At 44.3% G+C, this 18,985-nt stretch overlaps 1 protein-coding gene across 5 annotated transcripts in view; it reads left to right on the top strand.

Annotated features, from left to right (window-relative positions):
* The first annotated feature begins 827 nt into the window (after positions 1-827).
* The window catches only part of Kif16b (kinesin family member 16B), a 290,964-nt gene continuing 272,806 nt past the window's right edge, over positions 828-18,985 (top strand). For all 5 annotated transcript variants that reach the window (XM_013512331.1, XM_005380898.2, XM_013512330.1 and 2 more), the window contains exon 1: positions 828-1,046. In XM_013512331.1, coding sequence (XP_013367785.1) covers positions 1,000-1,046 — 47 coding nt within the window. In that variant the 5' untranslated portion in view covers positions 828-999. The remainder of the gene's footprint in view (positions 1,047-18,985) is intronic.

Genomic DNA, 18,985 nt, shown 5'->3' with positions numbered 1-18,985 from the left:
CAGGAAGGAGAGGCAGGAGGAAGACTGAGCGGAAGCAGCTCCCAGGGGTTCGTGTGACCTCAACTCTGTGGCTCGCAGGTGGATTCCTGGGCGGTGTGGAAGAATGCATACAAGGTGCCTGAGTTTACATTCTGCAGCCAGGCAGCCAGGCGGGAGCTCACCTATAATGGGAACCCAAACTCCCTTGTGATTAAACCGAAACTGCAAATTTAACAAGAATGCAGACACTCCCACGAAGGTCTGGCTCCAGCCAATGTAACAACATTCCCACTTGCGTTTGTCACATCCAGTACCCCTTTCGTTTTCTTGGTGCCACAGTTAACACGCTTGGAACTTCTTACACTAGAGGAGAAGACCCTGGTAGGGTTGCGCACTAACAAACTCGGAGTCTCATCTCGGAGTCTGTAAAGTCACTGGGCTGCTAATTCACATACAGCGGAATAAAGCCAGGTCCTTGTGAATGGTAGAAAACCCTGCTTTTGGTAATCAGTCCCCAAGATTGAGGTCTTTGCTCTGGCCCTAAAGTGCAGTGATCCTCTCCTCTCCGGTTTTTAGGGGAGATGAGGCTAGGTTTAGCTTCCCTGCAGTTAGCGCGCCCGGCCGCTCTCCTTGACCCTGGACTGTAGCTTACTTGGCTGAGCTGCTGACCTGGCCACTTCCTGGGGGCGACCCTGCTCTGTCTTTTGCTCTCCCGGCCCCGCCCCCTGTCCTCTCGGCCACGCCCCACACGCCCGGCCCGCCCTCTGCCCAACCGGTCCCCTCTCCTCCCTCCAGGTTAGCATAAAAACTCGGAGAGTGGATTCCACGGGCTGGAGCGGATCTGCGCATGCTCAGTGGCCCGGCAGGTGGGGCCGCCGCAAGACGCCAGGTCTGGAGGTAGCCGAGGGGCGGGGGCAAAGGCTAGTAAGTGGGCGGGGGCCACTGCCCGGACGCCAGAGTCGCGGAGGCCCCCGGGTGTCTGCCTGGTGTGATTCCCCCGCGGCCCGGGCGGGATGAGCTATGGCATCTGTCAAGGTGGCCGTGAGAGTCCGGCCCATGAATCGCAGGTGAGTGGGGCCGCGCGCCCCCCACCCTCTCCGCCGCCACCGGGAAAGGCGGACTCAGCGTCCGGGCGAGCCCTGGGACCCCCTGGCCCGCGCCGTGGCCTCTGGGGCCCTGCAGGACTTCGTGCTGTGTTGTCCCTGTCACACAGCCCTGGAGGGGGCCCGGGGACAGAGAGTTCACCAGCCCGGGGAGAAGATCCCATAAACTGTCCCATCCCAGTAACTTTGGGTTTGCTCGCCCCCTTCCTTAAAAACCTTCCATGGCGCGCTTCCATGAGGATGTGAACTACTCGAGGGGACACAGGAAAGCGGACCCCACCAGCTGTCAGGCACACTCCTCGCCAGGGCCACCTCAGAAGTTCCCTACTAACCATGTTACTTTGAAATCTCTGAAAGGTGGTTCGCAGTCGCTGAATGTTGACCCTAACTTGTAATCCGTAATTTAGTTCCGAATTTCTGTTTAAAGGGAGAATGGGGAAACTTCAACAAAGTTTTGCCTCTTAGAGAAAAAGTCAAGGACGCTGACACACGTGTTTGAACTAGTGCTGATGTTGATTAAGGGGGAAAAAGTTTTGAGCACATTTGAAATCTAATCTTGTTATATGTTTCTACAAAGTAATGCTTTTCAGAAGGGTTCCACTGTTCACTCACTGAAAAATAACCCGTGCTTCCTGGTAACCTCTGTATAACCCATTTAGAGAAATGCTTTGGAAAAGTTACTTTTTAATTTGGTTTAACTTTATAAAGAATGAAGTGGCTCTAACCCGGATGTCCCAAGTTGATGGGCGCAGTTCACAAAGGCGTTTGTTTTTATTGACTTCTCAACCAGTTGTTGGACATTCGCCTTAGCATATGGCCTTTCTCCTTTAGTCATGCTGCCAAATTATGGAAGTTAACAACAGCTGATTAGGGCATCTGAGGACCATAAAATCAAGATATTTCGAGGACTTTATATGACACATCTGAATCTATTTTTCTGTTTGGAAGGAGGGAGGCATCTTGCTGATTTGTAACCATTGAAAACAAGTGGTTATTGAAATCAGTGTGTGTGATTTTTCAGGTTACTTCTAAAGGCTTTAAGGGAAGAGTGTGACATTTTTAATCTCTAAGAAGTTATTTATGTTTATTTGTACACTCAGTCGTACAAGGTAAACAGACCTCAAAGTCTTTTTGATGATTCAGAAAGATTATTCTTTCCTATGGGTTTACACATATACGAAAGTCTTCTTTGGGATAATTTGAGCACATAATACAGAATTGCATTGGATAACTTTAGAAAGCATTTATTAAGCATCCCCCAAGGGCAAAGCATTGTGCTGGGTGCTGTCTGGAGGGGACAGTGAGTGGGGTCTGGTATAAAAGTGTCCCTTCAGAGTGCACTGTCTGGGAAGGGAGATGTTTTATGCTGATGTGACGCTCATAAAACTTGGCCTGTGGGAGAATGCTGTGAGTTCACGCCACTGCAGTACAGGCCTTGAGCCCAGGTTGGTGGAGGGGTACCAGGCAACAAGTGCAAAGCCCAGGCACTTTGAGCAGGTAGATTGATGTCACCTGGAAGCCAGGTCCTGAGGAAGTGAGGAGCTGGCCCCTCATTTCCTTGTCCTCCATTCTTCGTGCCTTTGTTGAAAGAATTCAATCAAGACACATGGGTTGTGCCCAGGGATAGGTAGACTTTATTGTAAAGTAGATAAACTAAGCATTCTGCCTTCAGGCAGAAGGCGGACATGGAGTACAAATTTGAGTACACTTTTATGCACACAGAAGTTACTCCTTCAGTTTGTAGAACTAGGGTAATGAGGATGTTTATCGACATTTTACTTAGAAGTTACTTTGGAATTGCAAAATGTCTTCCTGTCCTGTTTAGAGGGTCAGTGTTTCCTCAGAGGCTTTAATCATGTAAGAAACTTATGAAAGGTAATTTAAGAAAGGTAAGTTGTTCATTTAAACCAGGTCCCAGCCCAGGGCAGGTGTGTCTTTGAAGAACATTTTCTTTCCTGATATCACTGGGCTGCTGGCCATGGCAGCCAATAATGCAGTGTGTTTTCTTCTGGAATTAGATGGCCAGGGAGCCAGGTATTGGAAGGCCTCTATACAGTGTGTACCATTAAAATAAGTGTAGTGTCCTCTGTGGGATCACTTTGGGTCTGAGACCTAAGAAATGATTATAATGTATTATAAATAGTATTTGTGTCTTTACCCAACTGGCAATGCATGCTCTTTGAGGACTGCCCCCCCATTTGTCCCTCAGACTCACTACTAAATACCTGCCTAACGATATATGTTTGTACTTGCCAGACAACTCTAGTGGCATCAGGATTGGGGCAGGAGGTCAGGAAGCAGTGGTCTGAGACCACAAGTGGGCATGGAAAGGTGGGATAGATACATAAAGAGAATCGACAGGACATGGCAGCTCATTGGATGGGAGCAGGAAGAAGGGAAGTGTGCACAGTCACTAACTGGTGTTTACTGCTTAGAGAGCTGGACTGATTAGGGAGAGCAGATGGTAAGCTTTGTGCATTCTCTCTTGGATAGATAGTAGATGAGGCACATGTAAGAGTCAAAGACAAGTTCAATGTCTGGAGCCGAGTGAATTCTCCATGTGTATTGACTTGGTTTGTTATCAGAATTGTGGGATGAGGCCAGGCATAGTGGCCTATGCTTGTAATCCTAGCACTTGGAGGATCAAAAGTTTGAACCAACCCAGCCTGGGCAACTCAGTGACTTAGTGAGACCCTGTCTCCACATAAAAAATCAAAATTGCTGGGGATGTGGCTTAGGCCCTGGGTTCAAGCCCCATTACTGAAAAAAAAAAAATTGTGGGATGGATGACATCCATCTCTTAGCTGGAAGTGTTCAGTAGATGGTTGGAAACCTGGGTTTAGGTCTCAAATGATTCTAGGACTGTCATTTGGAAACCTTTTGCACACAGACATCTGTTGAAGAATCTTAGGTGAGAAGTCAAGGAGTCCAGCGAGATCCTGGACTCGCTGGATCCTCCTCTGTATTCCACACATGGAAAATAGTGCCTATAGAACGGTCCTCCTCTGTCGGAGTTGGTTGTCCTCTAGGATCACAGCGAGAAGAATGGCTTGCTGCCCGAGGTGGAGGACCAGCCCAGCAGATTGACAGATTGTATATGTGGGGATCCAAAATAGTATACATGAAAGAAGGGTCCACTGAAGATGGGGTGGTTGGTGGTGTCAAATATTACCAGGATAATGAGATGATAATTGGTCTTAGAGGGGTCTTGAGGGTCCTCGTAATCTTTCAGTGACTGTTTTCAAGGAGAGTCAGTGATCCAGAAGTTGGCAGTGAAGCAGGAAAGAGGTGTACAAAAGGCCAACCAAAACTACCTGACCTGATTCATAGGAAAGATATGCAAGTTGTAATGACCATTAGAAGCAGTGTTACCAATGAGATTGGTAAATATTGACTGAGCATCAATTTTTGGTGAAACAGACACTTCCAAATTGGCCAGGGAAGCATAAAGGGTTAAAACCTCTGACTGCTTGTTTGGAGGTCCTAGTAGGGAAGCACAGCTACTCCTTTACCCTTGACCGGGGAACGGTCCTCCTCTGTCGGAGTTGGTTGTCCTCTTCGACCAAGTGTGCGGCTTCTGGAGGGACGCACATGGAGCGTTGAGGGGGGAAGGGGTCATGTGCTGAGCCAGCCACAGCAGTTGAATCAACCCTGATGATCAATGGGGTGACAGATACCCCAGCCAGATCACCCTCACATCCAGAACCCCTGAAACATTCATATTGGAAAAATTGACTGTAGCTTTAGATATTAGAAATTAAACTCTTTGGCAATTTCATTTTTAAGAATTTATGATATGGATTGTATTCCTACCTACCAAGATAGAAGTGTAAGAATAACTGTTGCCTCACTGTTTGTAACAAAAAATCATTAATGACCAGAATATAAAAATGTGGGAAATTTGTAAAAATTATGACCTGAATCACTTGGTGGAGTCCTGCACAGCACTTAGGAAGAGTGTGTTGATCTTAAGAATCCTAAGATAAAGAAGTGAGAAAAACCCACACATATACTCATATAAGACAGTGGACTATAGTTGTGTCTATGTGTGTTAAAAGATGGACACATGCAAAGAGCTACATCTGTTTAAAATGATATGTATGGGATGATCTATAGGTACTGTTCTCCATGTGTGGAATACAAGTGGTTCCCACCAAGACTTGATTTTGGTTTTGCTGCCTTTTGGCTTGTGTGGTAGAAGTAGTATACCAGATGCAATTGTGTTGCCATGCCTCTGTGAATTATATTGGGTAGGGCTAATAGTAGCTGCCCTTATTGAGAGTTTGCTGGAGCACTGTGTACAAAATTTATTTAGCAGACTATTTTAGCAGTGTGGGGTTCAAACGAGAGAAGGTGTGAGGATCAAGCCCTCCACATAGTGCCTGGTACCCAGCAAGGGCAGCATAAAGATTACTTCCTGTCAAGAACAAGGTGATATCAGGGTAAAGGAGTTCCTGGTTAGCTTCTTAGGCTGTGCCTTGGACACTGCTTGCATGATGGATTGAAGTGTTTATCCTGACACTGCCATAAACTGGTACACATCTGTTTGCTTTGGCAGCTTCATTTCTTCTGCTACCAACTGACCAAAGAGCATTTATCCTTATTTTACAGAGGGGAGGCTCAGCTAAGAATGAACTCTCAGCTAAAAATGCTGGGCTGAAGCACCTTGTATTCCCCAGCATCCTTTGTGTGGACACTTGTTGCATCTGGGTTCACAGATGACAGAGGCTTTTAGCTTCAGTGGAACTGCAAATCTAAAGTCTGGGAAGGCACAGACATACAGTAATAGAACCGCTGTTGCTTTGGAGCCTCTACAGGACTGTAGGACCTGGGGGAAAAGTCTCCATGGTCTCTTAGAGCTTGAGAGCTTGGAGTTTGAGTTGAGCCCTGAAGGGTCCTGAGCTACATCTCCATCCCAAAGGAGGATTTTGTGTGTGTGTGTGTGTGTGTGTGTGTGTGTGTGTGTGTGTGTGTGTGTTTATGGTACTAAAGGTTTAACCAGAGACCTTACACGTGCTGTGCAAGTGTTCTACCTCTGAGCTACACCCGCACCCAGTGCATTTGCATCTAGCCTTTTCTTCCTCTTTGCAGGAACGTGGCATATGTAACTGTTTTGTAGCTTGTGTTTCGTAGTTGCAAGAGACATTGTGAAGACCAGTCTGCATGACAGAGAGGGGCAAAGGAGTCAAAGGTGACTCCCAGTGCTTGGGGCCGTAGTAACTGGATGAGCAACATTTCCCGAAGGTGGGAAGGCTGGGCATGGAGCTGGCTGGCGCGGGTGGAGGTGCATGGTGGTGGTTGACGTGTTTGAGGATGCTGGTGGAGATCCAGGCTGCAGGGGCAAAGACCAGCATCTAGTTCTGCAGGTGCACATTTGGAATTCACTCTCTGGAAGGTGATGGTGTCTGTGGGGGGAGTGGATGTGTATCTAGGGATGGACACAGTAAAGAGAGGAGAGCAAAGAGGGCCAGCAGTGCTGAGTAACCAGCATCACAGATAGCCAGGTCTCTTCACCAGGTCGGCAGAATGATCCCGTGTGTTGAATATCCTCTGGAAGGCTCAGTGTCTTTCTTTTTTTGTGTATGTGTAAAACAGCATTTCTTCAGGTGTGGTCCATTGAGACTGTGTGAGGGCTGTAAAGTCAAAACTGTTTTCACAGTATTACTAATATGTTATTTGCCTTTTTTTATTTTCACCCTATCTTGGGCACGTAGTGGAGTTTTCCCGGACCTGTGTGACGGTGTTCTAGCTTTGTGCATTTTGGCTTACACATCTCTAAGTTTTAATTTCTTTTTTTTTTTTTTTTTTTTTGGTTTTTCTCCGGTACCGGGAACCGAACTCACGACCTTGTGCTTGCAAGGCAGGCGCTTTTGCCGCTGAGCTAAATCCCCAGCCCCCTTTAATTTCTAATGTGGTAACTTTCAGTAGCTCTGATTGATGTTTATTAAGAGGTCTTTGGGCTCCTCAGTAACTACTAAGAATGTCAAAGGGTCCTGAGGCCTCGCTGTTGAGAACCGCTGCTGTAAAGTGATGCTGCTCCACCTGACGGGGAGATGGAATGTAGTAGTATATAGCTGGTAAGTGTGTGTAATGACCTTTCAGTAACTGCAGCTGCCACTGTTTCCTGCCATTGCTGTTTTTACTGACAGTCACACTGAGGAGGCAGGAGCGGAGGACATGGAGAAGCTGGGGAGAAACATAGGCAAATAGATGCTACACCCACCGCAGGCTTGGGAAGCAGACGGCTCCCCAGAGAGTAGGCTGCAGGGGTCCAGGCCGCCATGCTGGCAGAGGCTCCAGAGGGTGGGTGTTTCAACCAGGGTGAGAGGGCCATGGCTGCAGGAGCCTGGGGGATATGAGCTGGCCTTAAGGGCTTGGAGGTGACACCTGTTGACTGCCCTTGTGATTGATGAAAGGAGGGAGAGACGCTAGTTCACTGGGGAAGAGTATGGCTCTTCAGTACCATCTTTTCAAACTACTTTGTTCCTTGCTTTATTCATACAGCCTAGCTCAGATCCTAGTGCTCAGCCAGGCATTGCAAAACCAGGCTTGGCAGAGGAGTGTTTTTGTTTTAAAAAAGAGAAGCAACAGGTAGGGGGGTAGGGAGTTGGAGAAAGAAGGATTGAGGGATAAGGAAGGGAAGGGAAGGGGCTGGTTGGAGAGAGGGAGAGCTGTGGCTCGGCAGGCTCCCTCGGGGAGGGCTGCTGGGTTTGGAGGTGTAAGCTTAACAAGTACTGTGAAGCAAATGGGTGATTCTGGGGGCATTCAGTGTTCTAAATTATCTTAGTGTGTTTAGTATACTTATTTTAGGTGTAGTAGTATTTAAAAATGATCTTTGATGAATTTTAGAGTATTTTACTAAACATAATTTGGAAAAAAACTTTTGCTTTACTGTAAGCATGATGTGTATGTGTGTGTGTGTGTGTATCTTTGTATGTGAAAGAATGTTAGAGATGGTCCAGTTGCATGATACAAAGCACATGTTTGAAACTGATTTATTTTACACACTGTTATTTCATGATTAGTTTTCTAAATTAATTCAGTAGATTTTTACTGTTTTTGCAGATTCTGGAATTGGGATATCATCTTGTTTTGTGAAAGAAAATATGTTAATAATAGTTACAGCCTGGGGCAGGTGTGGTGGTGTTTCTTTAATACCACCCGCTTAATGACTGAGAACCTCAGTTTATTTCATATCTCTGCCTGTCTTCTGTGAAGCTCAAATTATGAAAAGATGGGGAGAAACCCTTTGTGGGAAGCTGGTCAGGGCTGATTACAGCCAACCTGGGATCCTGCCCTCCTTCACCCGATGGCCTGGGCTGAGCAGTGTGTGCTTGTGTTTCCTGCTCCCTCTACTCCAGGAGAATTTATTATTCACTGTTGCTGCCCAGTGGAGGGAAAGAGCTGTTTCTGTCATCAGCAATCTATTCATAGACATTCTGAATAAATTTCAGTAGGAGGTGTACAATTTAGAGCAAATGGAGAAAATTAATGCTTTCGGTGTAATGGTCTTGATAAGTAATTTTAGTCATTAATGACTATTTCTGGTTACTCATTCACCTACTAGGAATTCCAAATCATGAGCCATCAACATCTAATTCTTAACAATCCTGTGGGGTGAGTACTATTAGCTCTGGTTTATAGGTGAGAAAACTGCAGACCAGAGAAGGATGAGATCCTGGCTCAGATCTGCTGCTTCTGAGAAGCCTGCGTCACATCAATCTGATTTTCTGGGGTGGGAGCGTCGATCTGATTAAGTGTGTGCACCTGTGAATTTATTTTTGTTTGCTGTTCCTCCTCTCTAAACTCCATGAGAGCCAGTAACTGTGTGGATCTTGTTCAGGGCTGTTTCTCCAGGGTTTAGACAATGCCAAGCAGATGTGGGCTCTCACGAAGTGGCACTCATGACTGCCCCTTCTGTCCTCCTTGCTTTTCGTGCTTGTAAGCGACCAGGAATCCACAACCTCAGCCTTCGAAGGGTGCTATGTTGTCACCTGTGAGGAGGAGAAAGGAATCTTGACAATATAGGTATGAGAAAGAAGGGTGGGGTGGAAGAGAGCTGAGGAAGAGCCTGAGTGGAGAAGCTTCCACTGCTTCCCTGGGGAACAAGTTTGTGACACGTAACTCATACACCCAGTGCTCCAGTGTTTGCTTCTGAAGTTTAGATACTACAGGTACGGCACTGTGTTTAAGTGATACATAGTGTATGGAATTGAATACTCTGTTGTCCCTTTTTTCAGAAAAAAACAACAAAACCAAAACGTGTTTTTTTAACCTTTTATTTTGAAATAATTTTAGATTTAAGTTGTAAGAATGTACAGAGTACCATATATATTTTAACCCATATTCCACTAATGTTGATATCTCTCATATGGTGATCCACATCAAGAGGTGAATATTCGTTCAGTGTCAAGTGAACTTCATTTGGATTTCACAAGCTTTCCTTTTCCTGGTCCAGAATGCAGCGCAAAACCCCCTATTTCCTTCAGTTGGCTCGTCTCTTTAGTCTTTCTGTTCTGTGACAGTTTTTCAGGCCTCCCTTGTTTTATAGGACCTTAACTTTTGAAAAGTACTGGTCAGTTACTTTTTAAAACGGTCTTAAATTTGACTTCCTCATTTTATCATGATTAAATTGAAGTTCTGCCAAGAATACCACATAAATGATTTTGTGCCCTTCATAGGGTTGAAGGGTACATAATAAGGTCAGTATCAAGGGCTTATTACTGGTGATATTGACCTTGATTACTTGGTAAAGGTGTTGTCTGCTGAATTTCTGCATTGTAATGTTTTCGTTTTTCCTCTTTATAATTAATATATTGGGGGAATTCTTTTTTCAGCAATGTTTTTTACTTCATTTGCTATTTTCTCCCATAGGGACACATATCATTAGTTTTCCTAATAAGTTACTATGAATATAAGACTCATGTAAGACATTTTTTTCCTCTTCTTACTTAGTGAAAGAGGATTTGTCCTATTATTTGAAATGAAAGACTTGTATTTTGGAAGGCTCACGAAGTACAGAACTGTGTACTTCGAACAAAAGATACCAGCTCAATGCATACTGATAGTTTTTGCTCTGTAGTACTTCATTTTTTTAAAAAGGTGGCTACTCACTAAATTAATTTTATGATCCATAGCTTGAAAAATACTGATGTAGTAAATTTGTTATCCAGAGAAATTGATAAAATCTAATTTTTTTATATGAGAGAACACTGAAAGTAGGATACTGTACAGCAAATGCTAGTTCTTTTCCTCAGAAGCCAGAGGTGAGTTGAGGTAGTGATTATTATCCCAAGAGAATTAATCAAGCTCAGAATGAGAGTTTTAAGCTTTTAGAGTTGAGGAGTCAGGACCCACAATGGGATGCCGGGCCCTCCTGAGCCCGCTTTCCTTGGCCCTGGTGGCCTTGTGGCATCTCTCCTGCTGATTCTTATTTTCAGGGTGTTATTAGCAGAGTCTAAGCCATCACAGTCACTCTGCTTGGAGATTCTGCTTGGGGCACAGGTAAATCACTTGGTGAGCTCTCTCTGAGTAGGACTTAGAGTTCCTCAGGGAAATTTTGAAAAAATGATTCAAGGTGATGGAGACTTAGCTCAAAAGTGAAAAAAGTTGTGGAGATCAAGCTTTTAAAAGTAGATTTTGGTCTGTTTTCTTCCTTTTCCTAAGGTTAGTGTTCTTACATGAGCTGTGTCTGCTTATAGAAGGGCAGTTGTGAGAAAGCCATCAGTAGACCAGGGCTGGTTCCCGCAGGAGATGATTTAATTAAGTGCTTTTCTTTCATCTCTTCTTGAAAAAAATTTACTTTTCATTTTGAAACATTTGCAAGTTACAAACAGTTCTCATATACTTTTGGCTAAAATTCTCCAAATATAGTATAATGATCAACACAAGGAAAGTAGTAGTGGCATGATGTTATTGGTGGATGTGCAGATTTTGTTTGAATTTTTCAAATGGCTCCAGTAACATTTATTATCTAGTCCAGGGTCCAGGACCCAGTTTAAGACACCACAGCACATTTAGTTATCAGGTAAAACTTCTCATTCTTAATTAAGCTTTGCTTGTTAGTTACTTTGCCTGTACTAATATGATATTAAGGCTAAGAATAGACGACATTTTCCCCAGAATAGCTTTGCCCATTGAAAATACTGCATTGAGGAGTTAGGCCTCCACTGTTAGAATATAGATAGGCACTTTGAGCTGTGAACACCGTGGTTGGTTTAATTGCTCATTTTTAACAGGTCAAATGAAAAGGAAACATAGGGACGCTTAATCCTTGATGAGGTGTGAAGGGCTGGAGTTTAGAGTGAGTTGGAGAAAAGTGTCTCAGTGGTGCGTTGAGGATCGCTTTTAGGCAGAACTAGCTAAATTATAGTACTGAGGCCTTGAACTTAATGCCTACAGGGGCCGGGCAGGCCTGGAATAATTCCACATCATAGACCTGAGCACAAAGCAGAGGATAAATGGCAGCAGATTCTCAGCACCCGAGTTAGGGAAGTGACAGGGTATGCAGAGGCTTTTATAATGAATTTACCTCTACATTTTAGTGGCTCAGCACTGAATGCACCAAAGACCATCTTTTGCTTTTTGAAGCAGACCACAGCTGTGGTTCCGGGGCCAGCAAATGCTTTTTCTCCACCTCATGGAACCTCTACTCTGTGCCTAACTGCCATCCAGCCACTGCAAGGAGCAAGAGGGTGGAGCTGGCTCACCCACTTGTTGACTGCTTTGGTGTGGAAAGGAAATGCATCACTGGTGCTCACCTTCTATTGGTGGAGACCTGGTCATGTGACCACATATAGGTGCAAGGAAGGCTGGGAACTTATAATTACTGGCTCAGAGTCACTTTTCAGTGATAGTTCTTTGCTATCAAGAGGAAGTTGTTGATTTCTTCTGCATCCTACATCTGGAGAGATGGTATCTCCATTCCAATAATGCTGCTGTTCAGACTCTCGGAATTTACCACTCCATCTGCTGAATGTATTTCCTTCATGTCCATAGGTCCCAGTCCTCCTGTCCTTAGAGTTTCTGTTCAAATGTCACCTCCTCCATGTGGACTGCCTTTGTTAATTCAGTGAAAATAGCGTCCCCCACTCTTGGCATTTCCTGTCCCTCTTGTCTGCTTTTTCACTTTGCTTTTTCTCTTTGGCACTTACTTCAGTCTGGCATATTTTATATTTTCCTTACTTACCGGTTTATTGTTTGAATCCCTTCATGAGAACTGAGGCCATTTCTATCTTGTTCTTGGATTATATTTCTGGTACTTGGCATGTAACAAGTTTTCAAGTGTTGACTGAAAATAGGACCTTGAACTGTTAAAATCCCTAAAATTTCAAATGTTGGCAAGAATTACAATTAAAATAAATAAGCAGATAGACTGCTGTGCAAGCCAGCTAGATCATCTTTGTGAGTGTGATGCTGTTTGCCAGCTGCCAGGCTGGGCCTTGGGTGGAGGCCTGGAGCCAGGGGCTGAAGCTGGATGACATGAGTTTGCTTCCTTGGTCTGCCAACTGCTGGTTTTGTGAGCTTGGGGACATTGTCTCTCCTCTCTGGGTCTCACATCCTTCTAAGATGTTAGTCTAATAGTCTACCCCCTTCCTTCTCTTCCTGCATTACTGTGACAACTAAGTGAGGTAGATGATACATAAAAATAGCCACTTATGTTAGATGCTCACTTACTGACTTCTCAGTTAGTGGGTTTTTTGGGTATGTGCGGGCCCCTGTGTCAGGTGCTGAGGGCAAGCCCGGAAAGCTTCCAGGAGGAGGGAGGCTTGATGTGGACACTGGCAGATACAAAAGTGTGTAACAAGGGGAGGATCTCTCAGTTATGAAGTCTGTACTGGGTGCTTGTATGTATAGGTTCTGTTCAAAGTTTGGAGTTTTATCAGGAAGCAGCATCTAGCTGGCCCAGGAGCTTATATTCTCATGTAATGCTGTCTGATAGAAATGCATTGTGAGGCATAGATATGATTTGTTTATCCGGTGGCTACATTAAAGAAGTAAAAAAATGAATGAAATTAACATTAATTTAGCCTAATTATTCAAAGTATTATTTCAACATGAAATAAATATGGAAGTGTAAGATATTTTACATTATTTCTTTTGTATTGTCTTTTAACTTGTGTGTTTAATGCTTACAGAGCAGCTTAGTTTGGACCAGCCTCATTTTAAGTGCTCAGTAGCCACCTGTAGCTGCCATATCAGACAGTACAGATCTGAGTAAAGGATTATAACATACAGCAAGTTATGGTTTAGATGTAAAATGACCCCCAGAAGTCTCATGTTTGGAGGTGGGGCCTGTTTGGAAGGTCACTGGGGATGTGACTTGGGAGGGTGTATTCCTGTCCCTGGCTCCTCCCTTCTCTACTTGCTGGCTGCCATTGCTGTTCTGCCATATCATTTCTGCCTGGGAATCTGCTAACCATGGACTGAACTCACTGCAATTGTGAGCCACAATTAATCTGTTCTCCTTTAAGTTGTGATGTTGGGTGTTTTGTCTCAGGGGAAGGAGAGCTAATACACAGGTGGTGAAAGCTCTATGAAGAAAATAGAGCACAGTAAAGAGGTAAATAATCTTAGATAATAATGGTCAGGAAAGGATACTCTGTGCAGATGATACTGATGAAAGAAATAAGGTGAGGAGTTGTGGGAATATCTGGGAAGAATGTTCTAGGTGGAAGTGTCAGGTACAAAGGCCCTGGGGACAAAGTGTACCTGAGATGCGTAGTGGATAAAAGGAGCCCTTTGGACCCAAGTGCAGTGAGGGGGCAGTGTGTGCTGAGTCTTGTAGGGACTCGTGACCCATTGTGGGGTGGTAGGCTGTTTTCTAAGTATAGTCATGGCCATTGGAGGGGGGCAACATGGGATGACTAATCTAACATATGTTGTCAACAGGCCACTTGGGCTGCTGGTGGAGGATGACCTCTGAGGGAGACTTTGAGCAAGAGGTGTGAATGTATATGATTGGATCCATGGCTCTTCACTCAGGAGCATTTATTGACCCCCTACAAGTGCAGAGTATCAGGCACCAGATGCTGAGGTCCCTGTCCTCAGGAAGTGCAGGCTAGCAAATGAGTAGGAAGTTTGAGGCAAGGGGCTGTGGAGAAGAGGAGGTGTTCTGTGGAGCCTGAAGCCATTTGACTGCTGGCCTTTGCTGGGCTGGTGAGCAATCTAGAGCCTTAGGTAGGAGAGCTTGCATTTAGCTGACCTGTAGGTTCATTCTTACACTAAGATCAACAGCCTCGATTCTGTTGGCAGTGGGCAGCCCCAAGATAAGCTTAGGAGCCGGATGTTATCGCTGCCTGATGAGGTCAGTGGTCCCTGAGTAGGAATGTGCCAAAGGCAGGCCTTTCCCTAGGGCACCTTGTTATTTCTTGTGTAAATTACCCAGGCCTGGCTGCTCACAAATAGTTTTCAGATTTTTCTACCCTTTGTGACAACTAACAAATGAATTAATCAGTGTTAAAAATTTGTCTCCTGATTCGATTGTCTCAGATTTGATCTTTGAATTCCTTTCTCTTTTGACTTTGAAGAGTCAGTAGATTCTGTGGTCATTTGTTTTAATTTTGCGATCTTCCCCATTTTTTCCTTGTGTTCTCTGACTTTTGAGAGGCAGCTGTCACTCATCAGTACTGGATAAAGCTGATGTATTTTCTGTATCATCTTCGCCTTTGAAGCATATTTTTGTAGTTATTGATTTGCTATTTCTTATCCATTCATCCATTTGTTTATCCATTCAACAGACTCTCAAGTGCGTTCTCCTTGGGTGAAATTGCTTATGGCCTTTGGATTGTGGCTCAAGTAAACAAGTGACATTTCTTTGGGAATGTCACCTACCTATTGTCCTAAACATTTTGTACTGAGCTCAGCAGAGTGAAAGGTGCAGTCTAGACATGAGTCAGAAGGTAGGTGAATTAGGTGGTCTTAAAGTTTTACCTTGGTACTGTCACTAACTGCCTGCATCATTTTTCAAATAAGCCTAGTCTTCTGATCTCATCTCTCCTCTTCTGTACAGTCAAGATAATAACACCTTATTTATAGAGTTATATTGAGGGTGGAAGGAACTAATGGCTATGAAGTGGTTGCCCAGAATAGACACAGTCATTGGGAACTGTTAGAATTTTGCCTTGTATCTCTTAGGATTTTCATAAATCTTGTGGTGATGTGGCATGAAATCTTACCTAACACAATAATGGATAGACAAGATCTGCTCCTCACAAAGTACTCCGTTCTGCTATGATGAAGTACAGTTGCTTTTGGAGAAAGGAAGCTCAGTGTGAGCCGAAGTCTTCAGGAAAAGTATTGGGGGGAAGTTGAACTTTGAAGTCTGAATAGGCTTAGCTTGTAAAGAGCAGATGTTTCTTTGGTGGCTTTGTCATTCATCCAGCCACTGAGCTTTCACTGAGCCCTTTCTTTGGCTGGGGATGAATAAGGGCATGATTGCTACTCTCAAGTAGCTCATGATCTTGTAGGAGCAACAGGAACAAAGGGTTCTCTAGATGGTAGAATTGAGATCAGAGCACAGCAGTGAAGGGTGGGGAGTGTTTGAGTGGCATTCCTTCTGAGAGCCACTATTTCATCCTAAAGCATGCAGTGACTGAGGGCATGCCCTAAGGCCCCAAACTCTGGCCTGTGGTTAGAGAAGCTACATGCTTTCTTGAAATGCTGGAACTTCAGATGAGTGGTGAGAGCAGGGGTTGAAAAGGCAGGAGGTCCAGATTATGGGGCCTTGTTGGACCAGTTGTGCACTTTAGTATTAATGTTCCTATACTTTGTCTAAAGATGATATAATGAACAGAACCCCACTGGCACAAGAAATAGTACCATGAATCAATAAATGGGATCATATCAAATTGGAAAGCTTCTGGAAACCACCACCAATAGAGTGAAAAGAAACTACACAACCAGAAAAATTTTTTGTCAGGTATTCTTTAGACATTGGACTATTTTCTAGATTATGTAAAGAACTCAAAAAAATTAGACTCTCCAAAAATAAAAGACCCAATCAAAAGATAGACAACTGAAATGAATAGACATTTCTCAGAAGTACAAATGGCCAATAAATCCGTGAAAGAAAATGTTTAGAATTGCTGGCTATCAGAGAGATGCAAATTAAAGCAACACTGAGATTCTATCTCACTTAAGAAAGAATGACTGTTATGAAAAAATGAATTAACAAGTGCAGTGAGGCTGCAGGGGAAAAAGGAACACTTCTGCATTTCTGCACTGTTGGTGGAAATGTAAACTAGTATAACCACTTTGTAAGTCAGTATGGAGATTCATCAAAAAACTAAAAGTAGAAATTTGACTCAGGTATCTCCTTTTTAGGTATCTTTCCAGAAGAGTTAAAGACATTATATTACAATGATACATGTATACCTGTTTATAGCAACACAGTTCGTAATAGCTAAATCTTAGAAGCAGCCTATATGTCCATCAGAGATGAATGGATAAAGAAAATGTGGTATTTATACACAATGGAGTGTGTACTCTGCCATAAAGAAGGATAAACTTGAGTCATTTGTAGAAAAATGGATGCACCTTGAAATATTAAGTGAAATAAATCAGACACAAAAGCTTAAATATTACATGATCTCCCTGTTGTCTGAAACCCAAATTGTGCATAAAGAGCAAAATAAAAAATAACTAATAGGAAGTAGGGAGATAGATTTTGTTCAAATGAAAAAGGGATTAAGAGAGGAAGGGAGGAGGAAGGGAGTCCAGGGAAAGGGGATTAAAAAAATTACAACATGTTATGTCCATATACCAACTCTACACAAGGAATTTAATCATGTAATGCAAACATATACTCATAAAAATAAAAACTGAAAAAAAAAATGATGTAACTTTCAGTTGATTCTGTAGGCAGTGGGAGCCATTTTATAAGTGAGTGTACCCAGCTGAGCTTTGTGTACTATAAAACCAGGGAGTGAGACTACCAGCTGTCCGTGCTGTTTATGAGGTGTCTGGTGTGAAACTGGCAAAGATAGGCCTGAGCTGGTGCACTGCAGTTGAATGGACCCACTCACCCATCCGCTTCCCACCACCTACCCAAACTATCTGCCAGCTAGTCATCTAAATCCATTCTTCACTCCCCCACCTACCCAACCACTCACCTGTCCAGCCATCCAAATCCATCTATAAGCCAGCTACCAAACCAGCCAGCCATCTATTTGTTATTCATTAAGCCCCTTTATCCATGCCACATGCTTGGGAAATCAAGGTAACCAGGACCGATGCTTTTCAGGTCTTCTGGAGCTTACTGTCCAGTTGTGTGGGGGCAGATGTCATGGCAATCTCACAAATGGGTGTGCATCAGAGGTTGACAGAAGTGCCTAGAAGAAAAAGAAAAAGGGCTTGTAGAAGAGCCTACAGCAGAGGGACCTGATTTAGGATGGGGGAAGGGGTCAGGAAATCTGCTGGGAGAAAGAGACCACCAAGTTACATCCTGAAGGTTTCCAGAGATAACTAAGAGCCACACTGATAGTGACTGCCAAGATGGAGGCACAGGAAGGGGAATGGATGACAGCTGCCGGGTGGTGGTGGGGATGGGCTGGGTGACATGGTCTCAGCTAATTTTTTTACTGTTCATCATACCAAGGTGTGCTGCCAAGAGCTGTATGATGGATAGGGTGGAGTCTGGCTCTTATGTGGTGACTTCCCAGTTCTGTTTTCTTTTCCTTCTTGACGGAATGGACTGACCCCAGACAGGACACTTCTTTCTTCCTCTTACCCATAACAGACCATGACCTGGACCTCAGAGTCTTATGGAACGGAGGGTCTAGCCGTCACTAATTGATTGATCAATTCAGCATTCACAAAATAACATTGCTAGGTCTGTGCCAGACCTTGTGCTTGCCAAGTAGTTCTTAAAGTTTTGGTTTTGAGACTGCTTGAACTCTTAAATTTTTTTTTTTTTTTTTTTTGGTACCGGGAACCGAACTCACGACCTTGCGCTTGCCAGGCAGGTGCTTTGCCGCTGAGCTAAATCCCCAGCCCGAACTCTTAAAATTTTTGAAGAGCTTCTGTTTTGTGGGCTCTACATTTACCATATAAACTAAAATAAAAATTTAAAATGCAGGACACATATGCACATATTTCCTTAGTCATCAGAAAGATGAGCATGAGCGTCATGTCCTGGTATCATTACAAAAATTATTCTGACCTTATGGGCCCCCTGCTTTTCAAAGCTGCTGTGCTGCATGCTGGGATACAGAGGCGTGCAAGTCAGGCACCGTCTTTGTTTTGGTTGTCCTGGGCCCTGGGCTAATGTGGGAGCCTGCAGTGGGGTTGGGGTTTGCCTGAGACCTGGGTATTGAGGAAAGTGCTTGGAGATATCCAGCCAGACATGCAGTGTGGGTTTGCCTTGGAGGATGAGTGGCATCCTCATGAGTATAGGGGCAGCTTGTGTGAGGGGCAGCTTGTGGGAGGCCAGAGGCCTCGTCGGGACCTGGACTTCATTGTGGTTGTGTGTCCATGTTGCACTTGCTGGGGTGATGGCAGCAGTTTGAACCTTCGTATGACTGCCCCAGGATGTGATTTTATCTACTTGTTTAGTTCCACAAGCATATGCGGTTATTCTCAGGTCTCCTGTCTGTGTGACTCAAGGCAGCTAAGGGGCCCTCTGTGTCAGACAGCTTCCCATTTCAAGTGGTGCTGAACCAGGCTTGTCAGGCTCTGAAAATGCAATCAAACCCTGTGTAGGTGGGGCTCAGGGGCAGCGGCAGTGTGCAGGAGAAGGAGGCTGAATAAAAACGAGTGATTAATCATAGCACGTTGCAAGAGTGACATGGAGAGCTGAGGACGTGAGTGAAACAGAAGTAGCATTGCTCACTGATGTCATCCCGTTATCTGGAGCTGAGGCCTCTTGGCCTGACAGTTAGTGCTTTTGCTTCTGCGTTAGCTCC

Source organism: Chinchilla lanigera, unplaced genomic scaffold, assembly GCF_000276665.1.
Source record: "Chinchilla lanigera isolate Chin_1 unplaced genomic scaffold, ChiLan1.0 scaffold00014, whole genome shotgun sequence".
Taxonomy (NCBI): Eukaryota; Metazoa; Chordata; class Mammalia; order Rodentia; family Chinchillidae; genus Chinchilla; species Chinchilla lanigera.
The sequence above is the reverse complement of the archived record's forward strand: the minus strand, read 5'-3'. Positions and strand labels throughout refer to the sequence as shown.